At 38.3% G+C, this 19,791-nt stretch overlaps 1 protein-coding gene across 1 annotated transcript; it reads right to left on the bottom strand.

Annotated features, from left to right (window-relative positions):
- Positions 1 to 8,467: 8,467 nt before the first annotated feature.
- Positions 8,468 to 11,823, bottom strand: VAR3 (zinc finger (Ran-binding) family protein). Its single transcript, XM_089601034.1, has 6 exons — positions 11,322 to 11,823; positions 11,153 to 11,231; positions 10,559 to 10,842; positions 10,354 to 10,452; positions 9,953 to 10,266; positions 8,468 to 9,743 (listed from the first exon to the last, which is right to left on the bottom strand). The coding sequence occupies exons 1-6, from the start codon at positions 11,708 to 11,710 to the stop codon at positions 8,722 to 8,724; spliced, it is 2,187 nt and encodes a 728-aa protein (XP_089457160.1). The 5' UTR covers positions 11,711 to 11,823; the 3' UTR covers positions 8,468 to 8,721.
- Positions 11,824 to 19,791: the final 7,968 nt, after the last annotated feature.

The raw sequence follows: 19,791 nt of genomic DNA, 5'->3' as shown, positions 1-19,791 counted from the left end.
CTCAAAAGTTTTTGGTTAGTTTTAGAAACATGAAAATGATTTTTGGATACAACGGGGACCACTTTTTTTTTTGTCGTTGGAATGGGGTTTAGCCATATTTCTTGGTCGGGATTTGTCTGGGACCACGCGAATAAGTTGTTTATGGTCGGATATTATTTGGGGATAACTGGGACCACGCGAATAACTTGTTTTTGGTCGGTTATTTTCTGGGACCACTTGTTTGTTTATACCTTCTTTGTTTTGTATGGGACCACTGGTGTTTTATTGTCCCCTGATGCATATTATTTGTTTATTGAATATTCTTGTTTATTTTTGTCAAGTAATGGACTGATTTTTGTCCTCTGATTGTTTTGTATATTGACAGAGGCGTTGGTCAACAGCTTTAAGTTACAAGTCCACCATGGTGGGTCAATGGTATTTGATACTGATGGAACCTGATACGTTGGAGGTGGCATAAGTCCTCAAGAATTCACAGATTTAGACAAGATGTCTATCTTTGAATTAAATGGGATTTTGAATGACCTGGGTTACTCATCTGCTCCAACATATTTCTTGAAGTCAAGTACGAGCGATTGGATGAATTTTGTTGAAAATGATGAGTGCTTGATTGAAGATATGGCTGAGATATTGAAGACACAGTGGGAGGTACACTTGTTCTGTTCTCACCCACTTGACATGACTGAGAATGAGGAGCTATTACGTGCCGGTGATGAGCTAATACCTGCCGTGGAAGAAGAACAGCCAACACTTGAGGTTGACGCTAACAATGAGGTTAATGATGATGAGATGAGCGGTATAGACACAGATGAAGAAGCTACAAAACAACCCGGTGAGGCTGAGTTCGGGTTCGAGTTGAGCGAGGAGGACATTCAAGTTGATGGAGCAGCAGTGGATCTTGGGCTTGCTGGACTACGGGACAAAGGAAAGCGTATTCTCGATGAGGATTTTGATCCGGACAGTGAGAGTGAAGACGATATTGACGCTGACTTTGGAGGGTTCGACACAGATTCAGAAGAAGAGTGTGAAAAAGAAGATGACAAGTTCTGGAACAAGCGAAACCCGAAGAGGAAACTGCCACGATTTCAAGAGTTTAGAGAGGAAGGTGATATGGGTAATGTGACCCTGAAATTAGGATTGTCCTTCAATAGCTCGAAAGTCTTCAAGGAGGCAGTGAAAGAATACGCTATCCGCCAGGGTAAGGACATTTATTTAAAAAAAAATGACAGCAGACGGGTACGTGTTGAGTGTCATGACAAAGGCTGCAAATGGGTTTGTTACGCATCAAACCTGGGGACTAGGAATGGTGTTTTCATCATTAAAACATACATCGCTGAACACAACAAAAACAGATTTGCTACCTCGGCATGGCTTGCGAAGAAGTATATGCAATCTTTCAAAGACAGTGAATCATGGTCCGCCCCGGACTTCATGAATCGGGTTCAAAAGGATTATGTCCTTGAATGTAACAAGGTGAAGGCGTATAGAGCAAAAAGGCTTGCGACAAAGGCCATTGAAGGCTGTAATAAAGAGCAGTACGCGGCATTGTGGGACTACACAGCGGAGTTGAAGCGGTCAAACCCGGGATCCACTGTTGAAATTGAAGCAGAATCTGGTCCTGATGGTAAGCCGGTGTTTAAAAGGATGTACATTTGCTTTCAAGCTTGCAAGTTAGGATTCGCACATTGCCGACCTGTGATCGGTGTCGATGGCTGCCATATCAAAGGTCACCACACCGGTCAGTTACTCTCAGCAATAGGTATTGATGCGAACAATTCAATGTTCCCTATCGCGTACGCAGTTGTTGAATCAGAAGGAAGAGCTACTTGGAGTTGGTTTTTAAACTTTTTAAAAGAGGACGTGAAGATCGACAACGGACACCATTGGACTTTCATATCGGATAAACAAAAGGGATTGCAAGAAGCGTTGAATGACCTATGGGAAGTGGGATCGGTTCAAGGTGAGCATCGACACTGTGCCTGCCATCTTCAGGGAAATTTCACTAAGGTAAATGAGTTTATTTTTTGATGTGTTTGAATTCTGTTTATAGACGTGTATTTTCTCATTTTTTGTATTCAATCTGTTTTATGACAGGTTTTTAAAGCCACATTATTTTTGAGTCATGGTTGTCTTGTACTTGTTGTGATATTTTCTTTGAATACTGAAACATATGCCACATTATAATGACAGGTTTTTAAAGCCACATTATTTTTGAGTCATGGTTGTCTTGTACTTGTTGTGATATTTTCTTTGAATACTGAAACATATGCCACATTATAATGACAGGTTTTTAAAGGCCAGTTTATGAAGACCAAGATGATGGCCGCTGCTATGGCGTACTCAACTTCACGCTTTGAGGCTGAGTTAGAGTTAATCAAGGCCGAAGATGAGAGTGCTTACAATTGGCTCATTGAAAAACGCCCTCAACATTGGGCAATGAGCCATTTCCGGCCAGGACCAAAGTGCGACATCTTACTCAATAATCTGTGTGAGAGTTTCAATGGGACTAGATCAGTGCTAATGGCTCGACAGAAACCAATTTTGTCGATGTTGGAGCGGATTCGGATGCATCTACTCCAAAGGTTCACCAAACAGAGATTGGCTGGAGATAAGTGGAATGGAGAAATCGGGCCTCGGATTTACAAGATATTGGAGAACAATAAGGTCCTTAGTGCACAGAACATACCATATTGGGCCGGAGGATCCGATTACCAAGTCTCGAACATGTACGGCTCAATGTACGCAGTGAATTTAGCACACCACTCATGCCATGTAACAGAAGGAATCTTTTAGGTATTAATTTACTCATATGTCTTACTCATATTCATGACTTGGTTCAACACATGATTAACACTTATTTTTTGTAGGAATACCGTGTGCTCATGCTATAAGCTGCATTTGGCACAAACACGATGATCCTTTGAAATATGTGTCAATGTGGTACAAGAAGCCTTGTTATGAACAAACATATGTTCAAGGGATATGTCCTATTAATCCCCTAGAACAATGGCCACGAACAAGAAAGACCCCTATGTCCATGCCACCGGACCGAGCCAAACCCGGAAGACCAAAGAAGCTTAGGTGAATCTCTCATGACGAGGTAGTTCCAAAGCGAGGTACAAAGATGACAAGAAAATATATCATGTCACGGTGCTCAAAATGTGGGAAAGAGGGCCATAATGTGAAAACATGTTTCAGGCGAGAAGAAGAATCAAGGGTACATCAATTTCTGTAATGGCTATTATACTTGAATTCATTATGATTTAGTATTGATTTAGTATTGACTATGTAAATTTCTGTAATCAATTTCACAGAGGCATGGAAGAGCATCACAACCACCATCATCACAGCTTTCTCAACCTCAGCCACCGCCATCACAGCCTTCTCAACCTCAGCCACCGCCATCACAGCCTTCCCAAGCTACACAGCCACCACGACCGTCACCGCCTTTGAGTCAAGCTACACAGCCATTAAGGGTGAGGGTACTAATGAATTTTGATATTCTTAATTTTTTTTTTGTTCTCATTCCATGTGTCTTTTTATTGTACAGAGAAGCCCGAGATTTAGGAGTCACAACGTAAGACAGGATCTCATGAGGCCGCGAGGTTTATTCAAGTAGATGGTTTATTCAAAACAAGTATCTCATGAGGCCGAGATTTTTTGGGTTGCAGATTGTTTATGTCTGTATTAAGGTTTCTTTTGGTTTCTTTTGATGAACTGATGTTTATGAATGGTTTATGTACTTGGTTAAAACAGATTCTACTTTTGGTTTATGACTGGTTTATGTACTTGGTTGGTATATGAATGATTAAAACAGATTGACATCTTATTGACTCTAAATTATGTTGTTTGATAGCTTATTTTGTCTGTTGATTATTTTTTCTGTTGATTTAACGATCATTTTTTCCAAGAATATGTATCAAGAATTAATAGCTTAAATCAACTGGAAATATCACTTACTAAAACTGAGAAATAAACCAACTGACATTACTTGAGCATTTGAATCCAGAATACCAGACAACATTACACTTTCATTATCAGTTACAAAACAACTTACATCACAAAACCTGCATCACAATTTACTTGAACAAAAGTACAACCACAAACAGTAATATAACCATGGCCAACATCTTAATCTGTTTTAGATCTTTCGATTCTAAAATTCTTTCTTTCACTGCACAGCTTTGGTGGTCGTGAAATTCTTCTGTTACCAAGTCCGACTTCGTCCTCTCAAATGCATTAATTCTCTTCAACAGTCCGGGAATAATCGTTGTTGATCTTGCGCACATTGGAGGGTCTAGTCATTCATGAAATCCACAGCCTGGCTCTGTTTTATGCTGGTAATTTTCAAAATATTTAGAGTCGGCAATTTCACAAACACATAAAGAAAAAAATTGAAAATCCCTAAATTGAAAACCTCACCTTATACCCGGGGCATCCATAAAATCTTCGACCCGGGTTTTCAGTCGTCCACGACGTGCGTTCGACCCCAGTAGCGCTGCAGAAACACGCCGGTGGTCGTCGCCGCCCACTCGACCCATCGACCTCTACGCGAGATTTCCTTGACGAAGAAGACAGAGAGGATTCCATGACACTCCAAGCTTGTCGCGGTTGTCTTCAAGCCCAGTTCTGAAGAAATTTGTTCATTTCTTCTCGATTATGGAATTAAACGATTTGAGATTTTAGGGTTTTATCAAGGGATTTGATTTTCTCGATTTGGGATTACACGACCATATAAAAGAGAATATGATTTACAAGAAGAGGAAACCATTAAAACATGGGCAAAATGGTAATTACCCTAGTCGATCAAGCCACGTCAGCATAGTTCTGTCTAAATAGACGATAAATTTGACAGAAGGATCAAACGTGATTTTCTCACATTCACCGGGTATCGATGCTACAGCTTTTTTCGCCGAAGGACCAAGTTGTTACACACGACATAGTCCAGGGACTAAAAATGTCATTAATTCTAAAAAAAATTTGAAATTTAGACATAGGTTTTTGTTAGGATCTAACTAGTTAACATTCAGTTAAAGTTGGAGAGTTGGCTTGTCTTGTCTTGAATTGTGCATAATGGAATTGAATGCGTCCGAGGTGGCTTGAAGGTTTATCTTCCAATCAAATTCTTAATGGGAGAGTTAGCCCACTAGCCCAAAAGCCAAACTTGTTTTGAGGAATAGCCCAATTTCGGTAAAATTAAACAAATAGCTCAAGCCATCTAATTTGGCACCAAACTTTCGATATTACCCTCGTATATAAACTTAAAAAACACACTTAAACACTCTGATTTCAAAATCGCTCAGACTCGAACGGAAACCTTAAAATTGTTCAGACCGATCCACACCGTCGCATCGACGCCGCTCATCGTTGTTCGTCGCCATCGTCACCGCCCGAAGCCGACTCCGCATTCAACTTCGTCATCGACGCAAATTTCTGACCGAACTTTTGTTCTTCAGTTCCAATAGGTAAATTTCATTGTTGATCGTCACCCGACGCGCGCCTCCGACGCGAGCCCAGCGCGAGTTCCGGTAAGCTCCTCTGCACGACCTGACCGGCCTCCGACGCCGCCGATTCCGAGCTCCCTCCTTCACCAAGCTTTGACTGAGGAAGAAGAGCAACAAGGACGAAGTGAAGATACATCTCAGTCTCGAATTGTTAAGCTATTTTGTTGATTCAGTGTTGATTCGCGAATCATTTAATTAATTAACTAACTGAATTGAGTTAGGTTAATTAATTAACTGACTGGTTGAATTAAGAAGTAGCTTAGGTTCTGATTTTTTTTTTTTTAGTAAAGTTAATTTACTAACTGACTGAATTAAGAATTAGGTTAATTAATTGAATGCTTTGAATAGGAATCGACTTAAATTCTGATTTTTGTAAATTTTTTGTGAATTTTCAATCCAAACATTCAGTTATTAATTAACCTAACTCAATTCATTCTGTTAATTAATTAACTGATTCGTGAATGGTACAATTGTCTGCTAAGAAAATAGGATAGTGTAGCAAAATAGCCAAAATGAAACTATGAAATTTGTTTTTTACCTATGTTTCACAACTTTTAGGGAAATAGCCAACATGTTTATGTGGCAATAATTAAGGTCTAATTTGCCCTTATTTATTAACAAATTCGTAATTTTCTCTTCATACTTTTTTCTTACACTTTTTTTACATAAAAACTTCAAAAAAACATATCTATCTCATATGAACTCGAAATTGAGTGATTCTAAATCCTACAGATTCGTGACGCCGAGATCTTCAAAAATAGATCCATTGTGTTTGATGAAAAATCATGTTTAATACCATAGATGTAGAAAAATCACATTACTACCTTAAATATGGAAATAAATGAAATTTTTTGAAATTATTGTCATAAATATAATTTTTCATCAAACACAATGGGTTTATTTTTGAAGATCTCGACGCCACAAATTTGTAGGATCTGAAATCATTCAATTTCGAGTTCGTATGAGAAAGATGTGAATTTTTTATGCAAAAAAAAAAAAATTATTTGAAAAAAAAGAGGAGAGAGAAAGTGACGAATTTGTTAATAAATAAGGGCAAATCAGAACTTAATTATTGCCACATAAGCCATTTGGCTATATCCCTAAAAATTGTCAAACATAGGTTAGATCCAAAATCACATGTTTAAAGTGGCCTAATTACTTACAAATCTCAAGAAAAAATAGGTTATTTCCTTAATTAAATGAAACTTAGGCTATTCCCCTAATAAGAAGTGTAAAATGGGCTAGTAACAACAAATTTCACATTCTTAATATTGTATTGGGAAAGTGAGGTGAATTATATTATAGAGGTCATACACACTTCAAAGATGAAAATTCAATTAATTTAGATTAACTATTAACCGAAAATTTGGTTAATAATTAATCATTTAACCAAATTTTTAATTAAATTAATCGAAATTAACCAAATTATTTTAATATATTTTACTTAATATTTACGTTTATTTAAGAAATTAATACCTTTAATTTCATTATAATAAATTAATTACTAAATTGATATAATTAATTTTAAAAAAATTATTATAAATTCGTATATAAATTTTAATAAATTTCGGTTTAATTAAATTAAATTTTTTTAACATATATTATTAGTTATAACTAAAGTAAAATTAATTAATTTAATTTGAAAAATAATATATTGTATTATTTTTTATTTAATAAGTCTTATAATCAAGGTTAACCTAGGTTAATCGAAAACTAATCGGTTAAAATTAACCCTTAAACGATTAATTTAGGTTAAAAAATAAATCAAAAATATTTATTTAACCGAATTTGCATCTTTATATACACTAGGGGGAGTAAAAAACTGAAGGAAAAAAAAATTACATTTTTGTAAATTTTGCAGTCCGGTCTAAAATCATTTACAATTTGGTCCGGTGTTTTGAACCCATGTTATCCGATTTGATCTAATTTCAAAAATGAAAATTGCGCGTTATACCTAGTCGGAGGAGGAACATAATAGTTATAGAGCATGTTGATGTTAGGTCGGAGATGCACTTGAGCCACAACTTGATAGAATGACTATATATATAGGCTTTTAAGCTCAAGTATATGGGAATTTTGGAAGATATGTGAAAAGAGTGTGTTTGTGTGTTTAGAGAGGTTCTCTTAGTCTAGAACTTATCAAGAATTTTTGTGCTCGAAATTCGTACAGCGTTCGTCCAATTTATCGACGGGAATTTCGTAACCCTTCGTGGCATCATTCGATCCATCATAATTCGAAAGTTTCGAGCATGAAAGTTTTGTCTATATCCGAACCTTTCGATGGACGGTCCGCTCAAATTTAAACTCCGACGAATTCCTCCGACAAGTTCACATCATAATAGTTACTTCGAAGTTAAAAGTTCGAAATGTTTTACATTAATGCTAAAATCTGCGAATATGAATAACAAAACTTCGAAGATTTTCTAACAGCAAAAATATTTTTCCCGAAAACAAACTCCTTTCTTATAAAATTAAAACGCTTAAGTGATCAAAACTTATCCATCTTTCTTCTCTCAAGTACCCAACATCATTGTCACATTCTACTTGAAACAAGAACGAAAATTAGAGGCCCAAGAAGCTTTTCTACTTGAGAGCAAGTGGAGACGGAGACAAAGTGAAACGACGGAGAAATGCGAACGACGGGTTTCTGGGAAGCAGTGTGATGTTTGACTGAAGCAAGTGGATTTCAGAATTTCTTTAGGGTTTGGTGTGGTAAGTGCAGGATGGAAGAGGAGAAAAGGAAAGAGAAGGAGATACGAAAAAAAAAAAAATAATAATAATAAAAAAAAAATGAAGAATATTTTGGATAATTAAAGATTCCAAAAGCTTGGTTTCCTGAAAGAGTCCAAAATACGGCTTGATTTTTAAATGTTGTGTTACATGGAGCTTGAAAACTCAAGTTATCAGTAAAGAAGAATCAAATAACTGCAAAATTGCACACTTGGTCTCAAATAAGAACATCAAAATAATCAAAACTCCATTATTGTTATTGTTGTCTCTCCAAAGCGAATCAAACCGTACAAGTCTCCACCAAGTATTGATCGTGCCTAAGTTCAACTGCTACATTAAATTTCATAATTACTTATAATTATAATAATTCAAATCTCAAGATGATTTTGTACAAGTTACAAGAAACAGTTTTTCAGGGACCATTTACGATCAATAAATAATGGCCCTAAAACCATGTCCTAAATTGGGAAGTGAAATAAAAAAATCTCCATTACTCTTTGGTACTTTCTTCACTGTCCTTATTCAGTGGGTCAGAACTCTCAGTGGGAAGATTTCTTCTGTACTGAGGAGAGGCTAATCTCCTTTCGAGTGGACTTTTCCTCTTGCTGACCACAAACCTGTTCACACCTTTTCGCATCGGCATTATGGACGGGAAATCCTCGTCCGGAATCTGACTCAGCTCCGAGATGTCTTTGATCTGGGCAACCCGTCGGAACCACCTCTCCGCCTTTGCTTCCTCCGACATGTCCAACGGATCCGTCTCTTTCACCGCCGACCCCTCCAAGCTCTTCCCGGCCCAGCCCTCTCGTACTCTCTGGCCATCATGTGTCTTGTTTGGAATCTCTCCACTGCGGACCGAGAAGTTATTCGCAGAAGGTTCCGGATTCCGGCCCTGAAACCGGCTGGGATTGTCTATCTGCCTAGCGCGGTCGTTGCTCGGATCCTCGGGCCTTTGTGGAAGCTTTTCTTCTGTTACGGGGCTCGGGGTCGAGTCATCTTTCTTGGAAAAGTAGTCGGGCGGGAACGGAACAAAGGGGACGAACTTGGCGCCGCTGGCTTGCTCCATGGCCATCTGTCTCTTGTACGCCGGAGAAGTCAACGAGCGGTCTTTCTTCTTGCTCAAAACGAACCTATTCTCTCCTTTGCGCATCGGCATAATCTCGGGGAAGTCTCCGTCCGAAGAGCCAGCGTTGGCGCGGTCGACGCTGCGATGCAGCTCCGTGACCTTCTCGAACCATTTGTCGGATTTCTCGGCTCGTTCTTTGTTGCCCGTATCGAACTCAGCCTGGCTCGACGGCTTCGATGAAATCGCTTCTGATTTTTCACTTCCGACTTCATTACTCGCCAGTTGTCTTGAACTCGATAAACCAACTTCACCGCTTCCAGCGGATTCTTTACTTGTTTTCTCTTCCTCTGAACTCTCTGGTTTCTTCGCAAACATATCAGCAGGTAGCGGCACAAACGGAACATAAGTTGAGTTTTTTCCTCCGGACTGGGCGGTCGGCAGAGAGTCTGCATCAGAATGTTGCCCATCAGCTATGTTATACATATATAAATAAAATGCACAAATCAAAAAATAAAAAAATAAAAACCTCAAATGAATCATGTAACTAGTGACTAAATTGCATCTGAATTTTTGCCATTTAACAAACTAGAACCTATATGAATCTGAATAGCCAAGAATTCAAATGGTTAATTAGCTGAAGGAGAGCCAAAATTACCCGAATCGATTTGATACTGGGTGTTGGCGAGCCTCCTCTCCAGCGGAGTTTTCCTCGTGCTCACAACAAATCTATCAACGCCTTTCCTTAAAGGCAAATCATCGCCTGCTACGGAAGAACCAGGGTCAGATGCACCGTCCATCTGAGAAACCGCTTCATTATCCGCAAACCTGCTGTCAGTTTCAGCCCTATTCAAATTGCTTCCAGTCTCATAACCAGTGCCCAACCCGGTGGCACTTATCGGGACTTTCCCGGGTCGCTTGCAGTCACACTTCAAACATAACTTATTCCTCCCATAGTTGTAGAAAGCACACCTGAAATAAGAATTGACTGAATTTCCTCAGACTATGAAGGCTTGATTGAAAAGGGAAAGAAAAATAAAACTGTAGTGTAGCTCTTACTGAGGACACTCCCATTCTCCACCAGTTAACTGAGCCTTTGGCCGTGCCTCCTCGCATTCGAGGCATTTCATGTTTCTCGCAAAGTTCATGAAACTACACCTGCTCAATGCATGTTCAACTACGATTCTTAGAAAACATGTATGTCAATGATCTATGTCCTGATAAGTACTGATATAATCATAGTCTACTATGCAATGTGTTATACCTGGTACAAATCCAGTCGCCTCTTTTCATTTCAATCTTTGATCCTACAGGTCTCATGGGATCTCCATTTCCACCAGAAAACTTGTCATGCGCCGATCCAAAAGAACTGGTATCGGGGACAGCATAACAAAGCTTGGCCATTTCGAGTAACAACTTCCGCACTGAAGATTCAATGAGTTCTCTATTGTGGATGTGACCACTTTCTGATGGAGATCTGAGGCTGCTCACAAAACGCAATATGAAGTTCATCAGATCAACTGTGCTCACGTTACTCATGTCAAGTGCCTGCGATTGGAGTAAATTGCAGTTAGAAATTATGCTGTATCATTTCAATTTGAACATCAAAACCTGGACACCTCTAAAACAAACCCCGTTTCTGATCATCATATCTGCAAACCAGACTGACTACAACTGAAATTAGAAGAATCAGTTGTTTACGAGATTATATACCAACCTGCTTTTTTTCTTTCCTTTTTTAAGTTTATTTTCCAAGAGAAGTTCAGAGAGCAAGAGCGAACAGAAATTTCATCACACACTCACACCGTAATTGTACTTTAAAAAGCTTGGAAATTCTGATCCCCTAACAGACACTCACATTGGTCTCGTAGGAGTTTCCAAAATACAAGGCAGTCCCATTTCCAACCACAATCTCCACATCTCTACTGGAAAGCAACCTGATCACCAATTCAATAAATAAAATACACGAAAACTTCAGACTCACTAAAAAAAAACGCCACCAAGCATTCCAAAGCAAAAAAAAAAACCTGACGAGACCGGGTCGTTCGCTGGCGAATTCCAAGCAGACGGCGGCAGCGCGGGCGAGGTCCGGTGACGCGGTCGGGAAGAGCACTTCCCCGGCGCGAGAGTCGAGGCGGCGGTCAAAGTAGCCGGCGGCGGAGAGGTTATCGAGGAGGCGAGACCACTCCGGCCATGGATGGGACGGCAAAGGAGGCTGGAAGCCGCTGTCGTTGTGGGCGGCGCGGGAGTGGAGGCGGCGCCGAGGAGACGGAGACGCGAGGGGTCGGAAGCAGCGGCGGCGGCCACGGAGAGAGGAGAAGGTGCTGATGGTGCGGCGGCGGAGGAGGACTGCCGGAGCGACGGCGATGGTTGTGGTGGAGAGGAGTGTGAAGAGCCTGTTGGTGGCGCCGCCCATTTTCGGGAGATAAACCCTACGGCTGGCTGCTGCTACTCCACTGCCTGTTCCAGCAATTTGGTGGTCTACGTTTTTGAGATATATCGTCGAGTAATAAAATCGAAACGGTTGATTACTCAAATGGTCGATAATAGAAACTTTTGAGAAACCAAAGTTAATACTTAAAGTAAACTTGATAAATCAAGCATTTTGTTACATCACATTTGAAAATAAAACCATGTTTTGGTACTCTTAGGAAAACCAAGCATTTTTGCTTATGAAAAGTCAAAAATGTCCTCACCTTCCTTCTTCTTTCTTCCTTCAGTAATAGTTAAATGAGTTCAAGAAAATATAAACAAAAACATGGAGCAAAACCCACGGGACCAAACCCACGCACGACAAGAAAGGATGAAGCACGAACCGACGAAGCCCGAACCAGAGCGCCGACGCAAACCAGTCCTCCTCGTCGCCACCATTTCTCTCCTTCCTCTTCTTGTTCACGTCGCTGCACACAACGCCTAAGCAGGAACGGACGATGCCCACGCCCTAATTCCTTTAAACTCAAATTCGTTGAGCCTTCTATGTAGTTAACAACTTGAGAGAAGAAAAATGGGTAAGTTTCGATCCCTAATTCGATGATATTTTGTAAGAAATTTGTTTGATTTGCTGAAAAAATGAGTTTGGGTTCGTCATTTGGGATCCAGGAAAATGTTCGAATTTGTTGTCTGTAATTTCGAACTTTATAGTTGTTATTTCGATTGCATTTCGAACTTTTTAACTTGTACAGATTTGACTTCTAATGTATACTTTTTAACTTCTTAACATGTCCAAACGTTAATATATGTTGTTTATTTGATGGTACTTGGGTGAACAAGAGGATGGTGAGGAAGACGACGATGATGATATCGGTTTGTTTGAAGTACACCTTCAGCCATAGCGTCTTGTACTTTTCGTCAGTAGTATTGGATTTTATGTCTTGGATTTCAGACATTTCAGTTATTTTATGTCTTCGATTTCAGACTTTTCAGTTATTTTATGTATTTAAGACATTTCAGTTCTTTTATGTAATGGATTTCAGACTTTCCAGTTATTTATGTGTTGGATTTCAGACATTTCAGGTATTTTATGTAATGGATTTCATACTTTTCAGTTATTTATGTGTTGGATTTCAGACATTTCAGTTATTTTATGTCTTTGATTTCAAAACTTCCAGTTATTTATGTGTTGAATTTCAGACATTTCAGGTATTTTATGTAATGGATTTCAGACATTTCAGGTATTTTATGTAATGGATTTCAGACTTTTCAGTTATTTTATGTTGTGGATTTCAGACATTTCAGAAATTTTATGTAATGGATTTCATACTTTCCAGTTATTTATGTGTTGGATTTCAGACTTTTCAGTTATTTTATGTCTTTGATTTCAGACATTTCAGTTCTTTTATGTAATGGATTTCAGACTTTTCAGTTATTTTATGTCGTGGGTTTCATATTTTTCAGTTATTTTATGTCGTGGATTTCAGACATTTCAGAAATTTTATGTAATGGATTTCAGACATTTCAGTTCTTTTATGTAATGGATTTCAGACGTTTCAGTTATTTTATGTCTTTGATTTCAAAACTTCCAGTTATTTATGTGTTGGATTTCAAACATTTCAGGTATTTTATGTAATTGATTTCAGATATTTCAGATATTTTATGTAATGGATTTCAGACTTTTCAGTTATTTTATGTTGTGGATTTCAGACATTTCAGAAATTTTATGTAATGGATTTCATACTTTCTAGTTATTTATGTGTTGGATTTCAGACTTTTCAGTTATTTTATGTCTTTGATTTCAGACATTTCAGTTCTTTTATGTAATGGATTTCAGACTTTTCACTTATTTTATGTCGTTGGTTTCAGACTTTTCAGTTATTTTATGTCGTGGATTTCAGACTTTTCAGTTATTTTATGTCTTTGATTTCAGACATTTCAGTTCTTTTATGTAATGGATTTAAGACATTTCAGTTATTTTATGTCTTTGATTTCAAAACTTCCAGTTATTTATGTGTTGGATTTCAGACATTTCAGGTATTTTATGTAATGGATTTCAGACTTTTCAGTTATTTTATGTCGTGGATTTCAGACATTTCAGTTATTTTATGTCTTTGATTTCAAAACATTACAAACCCAATTTTCATCCAAAAAAACTAGTCTCAAAAACTACAAAAGTAATTATCATTAAACATTACAAACTCAATTTTCATCCAAAAAACCCAATTCTCTTCGAAACTACACAATCCAACACAAAATAATTAAAAACCACAAACAACTTTGAAATTGAGAAAATAAACCATTAAATAAACCGATATCATCATCGTCGTCTTCCTCATCATCCTCTTGTTCACCCAAGTACCATCAAATAAACAACATATATTAACGTTTGGACCTGTTAAGAAGTTAAAAAGTATACATTAGAAGTCAAATCTGTACAAGTTAAAAAGTTCGAAATGCAATCGAAATAACAACTATAAAGTTCGAAATTACAGACAACAAATTCGAACATTTTCCTGGATCCCAAATGACGAACCCAAACTCATTTTTTCAGCAAATCAAACAAATTTCTTACAAAATATCATCGAATTAGGGATCGAAACTTACCCATTTTTCTTCTCTCAAGTTGTTAACTACATAGAAGGCTCAACAAATTTGAGTTTAAAGGAATTAGGGCGTGGGCATCGTCTGTTCCTGCTTAGGCGTTGTGTGCATCGACGTGAACAAGAAGAGGAAGGAGAGAAATGGTGGCGACGAGGAGGACTGGTTTGCGTCGGCGCTCTGGTTCGGGCTTCGTCGGTTCGTGCTTCATCCTTTCTTGTCGTGCGTGGGTTTGGTCCCGTGGGTTTTGCTCCATGTTTTTGTTTCTATTTTCTTGAACTCATTTAACTATTACTGAAGGAAGAAAGAAGAAGGAAGGTGAGGGCATTTTTTACTTTTCATAAGCAAAAATGCTTGGTTTTCCTAAGAGTACCAAAACATGGTTTTATTTTCAAATGTGGTGTAACAAAATGCTTGGTTTATCAAGTTTCTCATACTTAATGTAAGTAGTAACTTCACGGAAACTGATGCAAGTATGGACTGAATGGTTTTGGGTGTGGATTTGACATCTTAAAAATTATATCGTTGTTAGTTTTCAGATTTTTATTTTATTTGGACTTATTTGTATTCTTTTATATAATATATATTTTTTACAAAATATTGATTACCTCGTTTGAAATGCTAAGAACAACAGACTCGTTTAAAAGCTTATTAAGAATCTATACTAGATTAACTCGTGGACGTCAATAATTTTCTTTGATAATGTCAGCCTTTCCAAACCATAATGTCATCTACTCATAGTTTGGCGAGTAATCCTGAACCCAGACAGGATCGCTCCCAAGCTAGGTAGATGTGTTTCAAGTTGCGACCACTACAAGCTCAACGTCGATGTATCAATTCTAAAATCTTCATTGTTTTGGTGTCGGATCTTTCTTTCGCGACTCTTCTAGTTTGGTAATGGCTGTCTTGGCTTAAAGTCTTTCGGGCTAATTCACGATCAAAGAAGCTGAAGCTCTCGATGTCCGCCTCGACTTATCTTGGGCTTTGGTAATGCTTTTGTCTTTCCACTTTGTGGAGTCAGATGTTAAGACGATGGTTCAAGCTCTCGAGAAAAACTATAATTTCAAAATGGGTTTCGTTCTATTTCGTCGAATGTATCTAATTTATTGTCTAACTTCCAGGAGTAAAGCTGTCATACAGGGAGGCCAACTCGGTAGTTCATATTTTGCAACTTAAACTCTCTCCATAGATGATAAACTCATTTGGTTGGAGGATCCTCCTCTTTCGACAGGGTCTGTAATTAATCAAAAATATTATGATTAATAATAGATTTCTATTTTTCAAAAAAAAAAAAAAAACTTCACGGAAACTCACTTATACTTTCGGAATTAGTGTTTAGCCAATTTTCAACACACGTATATACACATTTTTATTTTCACATTTCTCATTTTCATGACCAAATAAATCTCTTTCTCTATATGAGAAGCTAAGATTTTAAATATTGTTGAAGATTTTAAATTTTTCTTCAATATAGATAGTTTCGATCACATTATTACAATTTTTTTTATTTCCAATCCTCTACATTTTTTAAGGATCTAGCTCAAATTTCATTTTATTATGAAAAGAGCCAACTAAACTTAATTTAATTAAATTAATTGAACAATTTATTTAATTAACTTCGGCTAGGTGGACTATTATCTTAATAAAATGAAATTTGGACTATTTTTTAAAATGAGGGTGAGCTATTAATAGACTATTTTTTACCTAGGAATTCGAAGCTTTACACTTCATTCATTTCTAGATTTTTTTTTTTTTTAATTTCGAAGTTTATTGATGAAAACTTGAGTTTGAAATTTTGAATTTCTATCTTCAGAATAATTACTAAAATTTAGATTTTTTTTTAAGAATAACTATTTTGGAAAGTTTACTTCCTTTCGAACTCTATTGCCTCGCACAGATTTAGCGTTGTTTGATCCAATTTGTATTTTCTAATTTTTCTCACGTGGACAAATGCTACTTTGTCTTACAAATATCTTGGTACATGGATGGTCACAATGCATGTATACAATACTAAAGTTTTGTCTAATAAAGACACAAAAAGTCTATTTATTGTAAAAATCAGTCCTGTATATATGCAGTAACTAATCAGCCCTATTCGTAAGTAAACTAGTTGCTCTATAATGGATGCAAAACAAGTTGGGTCAATCGTTGTCACGACCCGCGAGCGTCGTCACCTCGCCCGCAAGCCGCGACTCGACGGAACCAACATCACGTAGCGGGAGCATATCATATATAAATAATATAATGTAAACAAAACATTTAAAGTAAATACATAATTTACAAAACATATAATATACGAAATACGATATTATTAAAAGTGCGGAAACGTTTACAACAAAAGTGGTTATCGGAAATCTCGGGAAATTTTTCGTTTTTCTTTTAGAACTAGAAGTCGTTTATCGACCCTTATACATACATATATATGTACATAGAAGCTCCCGACTTTACATATATACACGAGATATTATTTAAGGAAGAGTCGATATTATTCAAAACATTATATATATAGAGGTCTACTTCCCGAGCCAGAACCCATAGCCCGTAGGTCAAGAGATACGCGTTCCGTCTCAGTTTCCTTCTCAGTCGTCTACATTGCCGCCTTGCCCTTATCTACATTACCAAGGGACATAAAACTATGAGTCGAATGACTCAGCAAGCGGGAGTCTAGCCTATGAAAGAAAAGCAGCTAATGCAAAGCATGTGACGTGCGAACAAGCAAACAAGAATGCAGGATGCAGCTATCACCTAAAAGTGACTAATGAGCGCGCAACCTAGAATACTAGCCGTCCCGCAAGGTTATACACTCCTCACTGCTATAACCTCCGGTCCGACTAGAGACCAGTTTTCAACTTCGAGCAGCAGTCGTCAACTGATCTAAGTTTTAACACTTGTCTGGGATCCACTAGTGGTACTTCCTTCATCATGACGTCAGCGCCACTGGTCTCTGGCATAGTGAGCTCGCGAACCGCGACCATCACCCACTACGCCCCGGTGTGCTCAAGGCAGCTTCCGGTGAGTCTTCCAGCAAGCAATGAGCTCGCGATGCGCGACCTTCACCCATTGCTTCGAGTACTCGGCGCACGGACCGGCATGGCCCGCCAAGCACAAGTCAGGGACTTGTGAGTACCACCGACACGAGTTTAAAGTTTGGGTACACTGCAGCTAGCAGCGTACACGTTAAACTTATATACGGAAGAGCGTGACGGGATAAATCCCGAAAGAAATTATTGTTTCCCTTTGAAGCTCGTTTAGTGTTTTAAGTTGAAAGCTCGAAATGTGACTTTCGAACTCTCTACTCTCGATTGAATTTGAGAGTCTATCGCTCTTCCGTCCTCTCGATTCTAACCTACTTCCTAGAGTTAGAAGAGAAGTCTAACCACACACAAAGCAAACAAGGCTGGTTCAAGTTAGCGTTTGAACCTAACGGTCGAACCCGAGCTAAGTTTTCAAGCAAGAGTGGCCGAAGCCTTAACTTTCGAGTTTATTCATTTTTAGGCTTTTACCTACTCTTGTTTACTAGCAAGCAAATGCGCAAACAAACAGGATTATACCCTTGGTAAGTAGTTGACTTATGTCTCCACACTTACCCGGAATTGTTCGACAGAAAGCTTGATGATCCCCGAAGTTGTCTTGCTTCACACGTTCTTCGAGACACTTGGCACTTGTCGGACGTCGAGAGAACTAGCATCCGGAGTTGAACATCTGTTAGTTATTGGATTCGAGTTTACTTAAAGATAATAGGGTTCGTTGTCGGGATTAGAGTCGGTTCGGAATTCGAGAATTTAATTTATTATTCCCCGGTTTTTTTTCGGAGGTTTATTCAAGACTCGCGTATCCTCCTATCGAGAGTGATACGAGATAATGTTCAACGAATAATCACGAGTCTTAAATAAATCAAATAATCCGAAATTAAAAATAACCGAGAATTCCAAACGAATAATTAAATTAAATTCATAAGCATCGTTAAATAAATAATTTATAAATTATTTATTTAAATTCTGAAAGTACATATCTAAGAGTATTTAAACGCTATAAGCGATTTAAAACTCACGAGTTAATCGAGCTTTATTTCGATAACTCTATCACTTGATATCTTCAGAAACTGATCTCGTCGCTCTTGACTCGTCTGGTTCCCGTCCGTCCGTCAAGTTCTGTAATACAAACCTGGAATCCAACGACGAGTTAATATCTTAAATTCCAAACCCTTATCAGTTTCACAACTCAAATCCCGAACCCAATCCAAACCGAAACCATACTAACCAACGACTCAACACAGACGATCCCAAAACTCAAACCGAGGCTCAGAAAAACCCATAATACAAACAGACTGAATCAGCCAAAACCATAGCTCACGGCCAAACACAGAACCAAACCAAACAACAACCATCAAACTTTCAAACCAAACTAATCACACGGCCAACAACAACACACGGTCACAATAACTTAACCAAGACAACACTTCCAAATCATAATCCAGGGTCAACAAACTTATCATCACAGCCTCAATTATCAACACTAATCCAAATAACAGAAATCAGAACAAACACATTTGGCCAAAATCAACTCACGGCCAAGAAATCCACACGGCCATAATGAGCACACGGCCAAGAATTCCAATTTCACACCAAACAATTCAAAATTCATAACGAGTCATCAACAAAGCCTCAAATACTAACAACAATCAGATTCACATATCCAGAAACATCAATTAATTCGCAGAAATCAAAAGCCCCAAATTCAAACCCTAGTTCATCATGATTTTCGGTCAAATTCTCAATCCAAGATGAGAAATTCGAGTTCAATACTCCAATTCAAATTATCAACATCACCAATCAAGCTCAAACATCCATAAATCACATAAAATTCCTCAAGAATCCCCTTAGAACTCGAAATCCCCAAATCAAATTCCAAATCCCTAAACTTCAAAATTGATTTCGGAGAAGAAATTTCCTCACCTTGCTTGCTCTGAAATCGATCTCCTCGGCACGTTCTCACTTGATTTCCGGTGTCCTTCCTCGGTCAGCGGCCACGGCGACTCGGCGGCGGCGACTCTTCTCCTCGGCGAGGCGCGCGCGCGGTGGCTATGAGCCGCGTGAGAGGCAGAGCAACGATGGAGAGCAAGAAGGAGAGGGAAAGAAGGAGGAGATTGACGAGGGTGGTGATGATTTTGGTGGCCGGCCGGGGAGAGAGGCTTGGTTGTTGTTGTTGTCAATTTTTTTTTTCGTTTGTTCCTGTGCTTCGTTCGGCCGAGAGACGCAAGGAAGAAGAAGGAGAAATAGAGAAGAGAGAGAAACCGAGAATGAGAGAGTGGGGTGGTGAGGTGGCAGCTCCTCGTCGTGCAACGCGTGCATACGTGGACCAATCCCATCCTGCCACAACTCTCTCAAATCAACCCCTGCTTCTCTTTTTCTTTCACTTTCGTCCCTCAAAACTTTGCACATAAGTCATTTTAAAAAAAAACTTCAC

This window comes from Urtica dioica, chromosome 11 (genome assembly GCF_054948205.1).
Source record: "Urtica dioica subsp. dioica isolate 48M chromosome 11, U.dioica_male_clone48M_v1_H2, whole genome shotgun sequence".
Lineage (NCBI taxonomy): Eukaryota > Viridiplantae > Streptophyta > Magnoliopsida > Rosales > Urticaceae > Urtica > Urtica dioica.
The sequence above is the reverse complement of the archived record's forward strand: the minus strand, read 5'-3'. Positions and strand labels throughout refer to the sequence as shown.

Coding starts and splice junctions, on each gene's coding strand:
- VAR3 (XM_089601034.1), bottom strand. CDS start 11,710: ATGGGCGGCGCCACCAACAGGCTCTTCACACTCCTCTCCACCACAACC. Junction 11,232..11,321: donor GAACGACCCGGTCTCGTCAG/GTTTTTTTTTTT, acceptor ATTGGTGATCAG/GTTGCTTTCCAGTAGAGATG. Junction 10,267..10,353: donor GGAGAATGGGAGTGTCCTCA/GTAAGAGCTACA, acceptor TTCTTATTTCAG/GTGTGCTTTCTACAACTATG.